Here is a 9,746-nt window from a genome sequence, read left to right as displayed (position 1 = left end):
GGAGGAAGACTGAGAATAGAGTTGCAGGAGTCAGGGACAGATAGGAACAGAGGCAGACCAGAGGTGCTCTGGGAATGAATCAGGGTTGTTGTATTGTAAAGGAAGCAGCTCTCTGTAGGACCCGTTTCATTTGGTGCAGAAGTCAGAAGCTGTGTAGTTAACAAAGCAACGGATTCCAGGGAGAAAGGACTGTCTCATGGTTAAAGCAACTGAATGTTGCCCTGGATAACTGCATTCTATCCCTGCCTTTGCCAGAGTTTTACTATGATGCTGGTCAAGTCAAACATTTCATAGGTGGTCACTAACTTGTGTATTCCCTATATTCTGGGTGCCCAATGACACACTGGGGCAGATTTGTTAAAGTATTGAGTGCTCACAGCTGCTACTGAAGTTGACAGAGCTGTGCTTTGAATATATAAAGTGCTATAAAAATGCTAAGTACTCTGAAAAATCAGGCCCTAAGTGTTTCAAGTTGGGCATCCAAATGTTTTAGAAAGAAGGCTAAGGAAGTTGAACCTTTTTCTGTGCCTTAGTTCCCCACTGTAAAATGGAGATAAACACTAGCACCTAATCTCACTGGGGTGTTGTGAAGATTAAGTTAATGTTCATGAAGCATGCAGATATGATGGCTGAGAGCACCACAGGAACACCCATAAGGAAATTCATGTAATCAGTGCAGGGTTTATATGGCATGTAGTAAATAAAGCCTAGGGTCTCATATTGAACATGGACGATAAAGAGAAATACTGAATAGTTTAGCAATTCACTAAATGAGGCATACTGTGGAAAAATGTAGTATGTGACCATGTAGTTAAAACTGTATCAAAGAATATGGACAAGGGAGCAGAATTAAAGTTTGCACATCCAACCTAAATTCTCATATTTCATAACTTGATTACTTGACATTGCAACAATAACATTCTTCTAAAAGTTTCTGGGATGTAGCATATATTTACTTCAACTACTGTATTTAGGTATATCACCAAACAGTTTATGGTAAAGCTTCATCAAAAAGCAAAACGAAATCAACTATAAATTTTCTAGTTTTACAAAGACAAGACAATCCAAAATATTTTGTATATCTGATGATCTCTATTTGCCAACTGTGTCTCAAAAGCAAAGAATGATAAAATACAACCTGTATTGATTTCATACTGTTTTAGAAACTTGAATAATATACCCCCCACATCCTACTAATTTTACACTTTCATCTTGCAAATATTTCCGTTTCCAGTTTAATACATCATTTGTCTTATTTATGTTTGCGACCATAAGTATAATCAATAGCTCAGAAAAAGGTGCACTTCTACTGCAACACTAACACCAAAGGAGGAACTCAGCTGAACTAGACTATTCTAGATAGAAGGCTTTTTAATGGATTTAATATCTATTTTTAATATTCTGCATCATATTAGAATAAGAAGGTCAAATTTGGGACCTGAAGTACTTGACAAACTCCTCTGAGATTTACAAAAAACACACATCTGTCAATGCATATCCTCATGCATCCATTGCTTAACAGATTCATAAAGCAAAACTGAAGAGCTATGTCACCTTGAAAAAGAAGACATTCTTGTAAGATGTTTTGTAAAGGACAAGACATTTTCTGTAAAAACATTGCCCAACAAATCCTAACCTAGTAGCTCTCAAAATTTTTGTAAGTACGATGAGCTGTATGGTTAACAGCTATAGGGTAAAATTTTCAAAAGCACCTAAATGACTTAAGAGCCTAAGTCACATTGTCAAAAATGAAAGTCAGTAGGACTTACAGTCCCCAAATGCCTTAACTTTTCTGGGACTTAGTTTTGTCTGAACTAAGTGAATATAAAAGCCAAAGGGTAAAATTTTCAGAAGAAAAGAATAAGATAAGATCTTTAATATACTATTAAATCTTTAGAAGTGATGAATAAGCTGGTAGAACAAATACCTGCGACCTAGAAAGGAAGTCTTCTGCAAGTTCTAGCTGGCTACGGTGTTAAAAAAACTGTTATGGGAAAAGTCTGCTTGCTTTCCAATTTGAATTGCTTTTAATTTATTCCCTAATTTAGCATAAATGTATATCATGCACACATGCCATTTGACTCAAACAGACAGAATAAACTGGCCTTTAGCTTTACTGCAATTTTCTTCCTCTGTAACTACAAAACTGCTACAATTGGCCATCTTTGAAAAGCATCACTTTTGCCTTCGCACCACTTACTATGAGTGTCATACCACCTTCCTCCACTGGATGGTCAACTCCATAGCAAATATAAAACTTCATACTAGAACATTATTCAAAATTTCAGAGATTACTGCATTAGCTTATTTTATTTGTTTAAGTAACATACTTCAAACTTTGATGTGGAGTTCTAACTAAAATTTGGTCAGACAGAAAAACCCTTAAATCAATTTGAAAAGACAGTTTCATAGTTTTCAAAATAAGTTCTTGCATGTTTTATAGTATTTGATAGCAGCTTTTTATTGGTTACAAAACCTAAGCCCATATACAAAATTAGGAACACATTTAGATGCCTCTTTTGAAAGAACGTTTTAGTCTATTTTAACTGATAGTTTAAAAAAATAATAAAAACAATGTAATTTTTAAACACTTCTGAAAACTTAAAAGTGCAGCAATATACTTTGTTTCCTTTATTAACTATGAAATGGTGCAATCCCAATCAAAAGCTGATAAGGTCACAACAGAAAGAAATGAGCAAATGCTTTGTAGTGCTTTACTCAGTTCTACGATGTTCACTTTTAATGTGATGCACTGAGTGCAAGAAAAAAATTAGATCTTCACAGTTGTGGAAAATCATTAATGTAATCTCAATTTTAATGTAATCTCTAGGAAAATAGCGAGTGCAGGCTGAAAAGGGTAGCTGTCAGTCTATATGATATATAGAGAAGTAAATTGAAGTTAAGAGGGGGAAGATTTGTTCACAACATCTGCTGGAACTCTAGTTTAAATTTCATAAAATCTTGTGACCTTACCTAACTTTGACTTTATATTGTTTAGTTTTAGCGAACACCACACAGTTTAAAGATTTTAGACTATAATATGTGAATAGGATGCAGTTACCATATGAAGCTTCAACTCAACTTTTGGGAAAAGAAAAAAGGCACAATGAACTTCAACTCAATTTTATGTGCACAAGAGTTGAAAAATCTGAGCCACCTTAAAGAGATATTGATTCTAAAATTTATAAAACCTATAAATAATCAGAGGCCAAACCACTATATTAAAACAGATTATCTAGCAAGTAAAAATCTTGCATTTTAAACATACGCTTGTATCTATTTAAGATACAAGACAACTCACTCTTTAAAGTGGCTCCACCTTGGCAGATATATATTTAATGAATGCACACCTGCTATGTGTTGTTCATCCGTGGGAAAAAACAGCTGATCCACAAAGCTTTGATGGCATCTGTCCTTATCTTCATCACAGTAAATACAACCCACATCCAATAACTAAATTAGTTTAGATTTTTCTATCCCTTCACATCAATGCATTGGGAAATTACACCCAGTAAACAACGGCAACAAAACCAGCGTGTTTGATAGCTTATAGAGTTTCAAATTATTCATCTTCATCTCATCAAAACCAAATCCCTTTGAAAATAACTGGGCCAGATGACTTTCCAAAAGCAATAACCTCACACATTACCAGCTTATCTAAAGTTATTTAATGTGTGCCGCATATCACGCGTATGCTGAAAAACTGCAGCTTCTAAACAGCTTCACACATCAACTAGTTTGTAATTTTTTAAAGTCATATGAATCTGGTTTCAGACTAATTTCTGAATTACTCTTCCAATACTCCAAGAATGAAGCTTTTATGACGCTTCTAAATAGCTGCTGGTTTGTTGCCAACCACATCATCATAAGCACTGGTTACTAAGTAAAAAATAGTTTAAGACTAAATTACAGTAAACATGAAAGCTCCACAGTTGAAACCCAATATAAATCAACCTTATCCAATTATCAATTTAAAACGAAATATACTGACTACTGAAAGTTGAAAGCAAGATTCTTTTTAACCAATGTGTGGTTTTGGACAGATTTTTTTTTTCTAGTCAATGACTCTTGCTTTCAGCTTAAACAGAAGTTCAAGTCCATAACAGGTTGTAGCTCAGGTAAAATACCATGCACAGCATCTGATTACTTCAAAACAGCAGGAACACACAGGCTGAAGTGAGTGGTCAAATAGGGCTCGCTGTTCTCAAAAATTAGATATAACGGCAAAAGCTTTACCAGTCCAAATCTACAGTTCATTCTCCAACCCTGGTTTCTGAGGCAGTTAATGAACACACATCAATTACTGATAGATGAAGTAGTTTGTTTTTTAAACTTAACTGTTTAATTCAATTGCCAAGTGTAAGTTACTTTTGTTTCAGTTTCACCAATGAAATTCATTTGGCTTGCATTTTTGAATCTATTCTTCCACATAAAGTATATGAAAATATGTTTGTGGAGGACGATGGAGGCTCAGACCAAACTGTGCCCCTGTAAAGTCTTCCAAAATGTATGCATCATACCAAAGTGTCTTGATCCACAGCGCACCATTTTCCAAAGAAGTACTTTTCCGTGGAAAGCAGATGTGCCACCACTATGAAATATTCTTAACAAAACTGCAGATTGCGGTTGTCAGCATGTGGCACCAGGGAAAAAGGGAGAAAAAAAAAAGAAAAAAAAAAGGTAATTGGGACTGTTAAAAAGAATTCTAAAACAGTTTAAGAAGATCATGCATATGCATCTACAGTCCACGTGATAGTGACTTTTGGCAACTGCAAAGTGACCGATACATGGCTTGCTTTAGAAGCATCAAAACGAGGAGGCGTGTGTGTCTTGGAGCCTTTTATTTTCACTTGGTAGCCATCTGGTGGTGCTTCGTATTGGTGTGGGACAGAGAAGCTGCACTGTATTGAACTTAAAAATTAAATTCTTTTGTTTGAAGATTGGCTGTTGGGTCAAAGTTGTAAGTACCTCCTTGAGTGGCTTCAGGAATGAGGCTGGGATCTTCATCAATCTGTAAAAATATAATAAAAAGTAATCCATACAAAGCCAATTTCTTCTACAAGTCTTACACATACAAGCATGTATAAATACTTCATAAATATTGACCAGCTGAAATATTTTGTTACTAAAATGTGAAATGCTAATAATTTTAGCCAATTCAATACAACTTTTTAAAAGAAAAATCATGCTTTGTTCTAATGCCATTAAGGAAATAGATGCATCAAATCATTATTGATTGTGTTACCACTTAATTAGAGCAGAGACTTTTAGGTACACAATTCAGATTGAAATTTCAGTTTTCTAGTATATCAGCTAATCACTACTAGTGAAATCTAAAACTAGTTTTGTGCTTTTCTCAGGGTTACCTATTGTATTAAACTGATTTTTATCTATAGCTCATAAAAAAATTCAGACAAGAGTTCCTAAGTAATCAGTATTTCCTCTTGGATTCTGAACAATTCAAGTTAAGCTATTTTCACAGTGATTTTATAAACGTCTCAAATTCCCAGTTGAATATACTGTATTTTACAAAAGAAAAACAAATTAAGCTGTCTTATTGGTGTAGCATGCAAGCCATCAATAAAGAAGAGCCATGATTCAGTTTCCCCGCTCAGGGTTTTAGAAGTTAGGCACAGAGGTAACATTTTGTTTCTAGTGAAGGCTAAAACTATCAATAGCATTAGAATTATTTTCAGCATATAGTCCATTGGCAGTAGCAGTAAGCATGCTAGGAAAAGGTTACTTGCTCATATTTGTTCTGAATGTATTGGCTCTGCAAATCAAACTGCAGGAGCCACATGCCATGTCTTATGAGCTACTGAATCATTCAAAGCAGTAAGGCCATCTGAGGATGCATATATACATACTTTGAGGTCTGGTATTCTGAAACTTAGAATGCTGACCCCCTAAAAGCCTTCAGTCCCTCTCTACTTCAGGAAACTCTAACTACTAAATAGAGGGGAGGAAGAAAGCCTGTAGATCTGCAGAGAATACACTTGGAGAACAAGTTACTGGCATATAACCTTTTATCCTTCATGACAATGCTTATTAGTCTTAATGGATCCCAGTGAAGCTCTGCAGAGACAGCGACAATCCTCAGCAGAAAGGCTGAGTGCTAATTAAGAAGAACTGGAGCTTTCTCACAAACCAAGGATCCAATCTGGATTCAGAATTGATAGAATGCTTTGTAAAAGAGTGACTGAACAACAACAAGCAGAACTGTCGTCTTCTACAGAGACATTACAAAGCAGCATGCTAAGGTAGATATTTCTTTAGTACAAGGGGTCTATCATCCCTCAGGAAATCAGCAGAGGGTTAGTCTGGTTTCTGAAGAAAAGGACCACAGCTGTCTGCCCCTATTGCAGGGAACTACAAGGGAATAAGGTGGGGTTAGCAGCACAGAGTGAATCAGTGGTCTCCAGTTTCCTCCAAAATGGGAGCAGAGGACATTCTACAAGGATAGGGAAAGAAAAAAAAAAGATGTTCCTGAGCTGGAAGTCCTAGTGTTGTCAAGCAGGTGAGGTAAGCATAGATTCTTTTCCTCTCATGTATGTAATCCTGCTAGGAGGGCATGGTTTGTTTTACCTTGGTCCTTAAAAGGGGCAGAATACGATTTTGGCTTTAAATAATCACCTGAACTATTGTTTTAAATAATCACCTGAAGAGTGCTGTCTACCTTTATTTTGTGGCTCCACAGAGGACTCTTAAGACATATTGATACTGAAAATCCAGCAAAGTTATAACAGAACTGCAAAAAAAGAAAAAAAAGAAAAAAAAGAAAAAAAAAACACCCCGACTGACTCACTGTCTTATACAATGATTGTCAGGACCCAGCCACTTGGAGACTAACTTTCATGCCTAAAATCATCTCCACAAATGGTCTTTAAACTGTGCAGAAGTCAGGACAGGATTGAGATCCTCTTGAATTTTCAAAACTGCTGCCCTGAAAAAGCTGAAAAGAAGCTGAAAAACTTGAAGCTAAAGATAATATTTGTCAGATGGCTACAAAAGGATTTTTCCAGAATGTCCAACCTACGACTTTTACGGAGTCTGAGAAACCCCAGAAAATAATGGTGATGGTGTACCTTGGGAATCTAAAACGGCACACTTCCTTCTGAAGGATGCTCAAGGCAATCCCAGCAACTTTAATTAGAGGCCTAGTGGCCTTTAAGTTCTCCAGAATCTCACCTAGTTTTGAATTAAATGTAGTAGCATCCATAGAAGGTAAACCATTTTTACATTAACTTTGGAACACAACCTGCTTCATATCAACCAAAGTTGACTCAGAACCATCACAGTCATTGCTAAAGACTCTATACAGAGTCTGAAATAGAAGAACCTTTTCGCCTGACTTTTTTTAGTGGACAGAAACTTTCCTTGCAGAGACAATAGGTCCATGCCTGGTAATTGGCACTTCCAAAGTTAGGACTGATATGTAAATGGCTTAACTTTATAGACTCCTTATCCAAAAGAGCTGAAGACAAATCTCTCAGAGGCTGCAGATTGTAGACGAATACCTAAGAAAAGATGCTGAATAAGGAATTTAAGCCTCTAATTATCTGGCAACAAGAGTTAAGTTTCCTTGAAACAGACTGCACCATAGCTAGGTGATTCCAGAGCAGATCTACTACTGTATCTAGAAGCCCTTTGTGGGAACCACCACCTGCTCCTTCAAACCCAGAAGGTCAAATTAGCATGATTTACTATGGACTGAAATAAGAGGGATGTCAGACACTGACATCCTACCTACTAGATCCTAAATGCCTTTAAGTCCCTCAAAGGAAGACAAGGACAGAAGGCATCAGGTGACAAAAAATGTGGGGGGAAGAGATGACTTCTGATGAATGCCACCCAGCCTGTTACTCTGACATCAGATCCTTCAGTAGGACAGAAACTGAACAATTCTCATCCTGACAGCATTCTGTTGAAGGTCTGGAACACTTTGGGAAAGGCAACCTAGATATCAGTCTTCCTTCACCCTTTTGGCTGGAACAGTTTCTCCAAAACAGCCTGAATCAGGAAGAACTGGAGCCCATGAGAGTCAAAACGCCCAAGGAGGACAAAAAACAAGAAGGTGGATATTCATCTTACTCTGAAACACCTGACTCCCTCAGGCAGGAGCAGAAGATGGCCAGAGTGACAAAAAATATCTAGGTGCAGGAGTAACAATGCCAGAAGATACAGATCCAGCAGCTTCAGAGCCTTCAACTCTGTTCTTCTGTGGCTGCTCCTTCTCCCAACAGAACCAAGATCATGACTGATTAAACCTCTCTGAGATAGTGATTTCTCACTAAGAAAGGATGCCACCACAGGGAGAGACTGATTTTATGAGAAAGTAAAGAGGATAAGCTAAACTGATCCAACCTGACCAATAAATCCAATTGAAAAGACCAGGGAGTGCTGGCAACTGATCCAAACACCCAGCATCTAAGGAAGTCCTAACTGCTTTTGACATCCCAGGATTGATTTAGTTGGGGTTTGTCCTGCTTTGAGTAGAGGGTCAGACTAGATGACTAGGTGCCTTCTAATCCTAATCTTTTATGATTTGAAGTAACTGCATGCACTAGGCAAGGCTGAACCCAAACCAATCTTCAGATATGACTACTTATTTCCTGGTTCTTTTTCTTATGCAAATCCATTGAACTTTTACACATTTTCAGATGCTCTGGACAACGATTTAGGATTCCCTATAATCTGAGGTGCACAGAATCAGAAGTTTAGGGTTGAAAGGAACCCACTCCCCTGCACTCAAGGCAGGACTAAGTAATAACAAACACCTGTCAGGAATGGTCTAGTTTAATCTGTTCTTAAAAGCTTCCAATGACAGATTCTACAACCTCTCCTAGCAGTTTGTTCCAGTGTTTAACTATCCTGACAGTTAGGAAGTTCTTCCTAATGTCCAGCCTAAACCTCGCTTGCTGCAATTCAAACCCATTGCTTCTTGTCCTATCCTCAGGGATTAAGGAGAACAATTTTTCACCCTCCTCCTTCTAACAGTTCAGCTGCTTTATGTCCAGAGGACAGACTCAAAAATCTTGGATCCTTTTTGTTTGGTTCTAGAGCCTCCAATTCAAAATCTTTAGAGTGTAGAAGCAATCCACTCAAATCCCAGGGCTTCCAGGAAAAAGTTCCTCTCTTTACAAGAACTCCAACAGGAAGGATTCCATAGTGTATCTTCTGAAGAAGCCGCAAAGTCATTGAGTAAACACATCTTGAGCAAACACTGCATGGTGATGTGATTGTTGGAAACTGATATTTTGAAGGAACAAGACCACCAAGCAGTCAACTGTTGCTATACCTGCAATTATAACAAAATCCCACTGGGGCAAAAGTGTCCAATAAAATATTAATCACCATAAAAGCTATTGATTTAATCTGTGCTAGCTAAATCCTGCACAGTGAAAATAGATTGGTACTGTGACCACAAAAGCCAGCAGGAAGAGTGGAACTGAGGGAGTAATGGTGTAGGGACCTCTTTTCCTTGGCATTGAATTCTAGGATTGTACATGCAGTCCTTAACAGTTTTGAATGGTTTCATGGCTTGCTAGACAGGACATGTGACTCCTACAGTGGTAATCTGAAGAACTGCTGGCATATAACCATTTTTAAGGGCAGTACAGTGTTAATCATAATATCCAATACAAATCTATTTTTCTATAAGCTATGTATAACTCAATTTGCAAGTACATTTTCTTCTAATCATAAACTGTTCAACTTTAAAAGAAGATGGTATAGTGTGAGCTAGC

The 9,746-nt window shown here is 37.2% G+C and overlaps 1 protein-coding gene across 1 annotated transcript in view; it reads right to left on the bottom strand.

Annotated features, from left to right (window-relative positions):
* Nucleotides 1-2,435: 2,435 nt before the first annotated feature.
* The window catches only part of KPNA3 (karyopherin subunit alpha 3), a 63,648-nt gene continuing 56,337 nt past the window's right edge, over nucleotides 2,436-9,746 (bottom strand). The window contains exon 17 of the mRNA XM_067563085.1: nucleotides 2,436-5,011. Within this exon, the coding sequence (XP_067419186.1) occupies nucleotides 4,913-5,011 (99 nt within the window). The 3' untranslated portion in view covers nucleotides 2,436-4,912. The remainder of the gene's footprint in view (nucleotides 5,012-9,746) is intronic.

The sequence above is a fragment of the Emydura macquarii genome, unplaced genomic scaffold, assembly GCF_026122565.2.
Source record: "Emydura macquarii macquarii isolate MOO-44397 ecotype Brisbane River unplaced genomic scaffold, CSIRO-AGI_Emac_v2 contig_2473, whole genome shotgun sequence".
Classification (NCBI taxonomy): domain Eukaryota; kingdom Metazoa; phylum Chordata; order Testudines; family Chelidae; genus Emydura; species Emydura macquarii.
The sequence above is the reverse complement of the archived record's forward strand: the minus strand, read 5'-3'. Positions and strand labels throughout refer to the sequence as shown.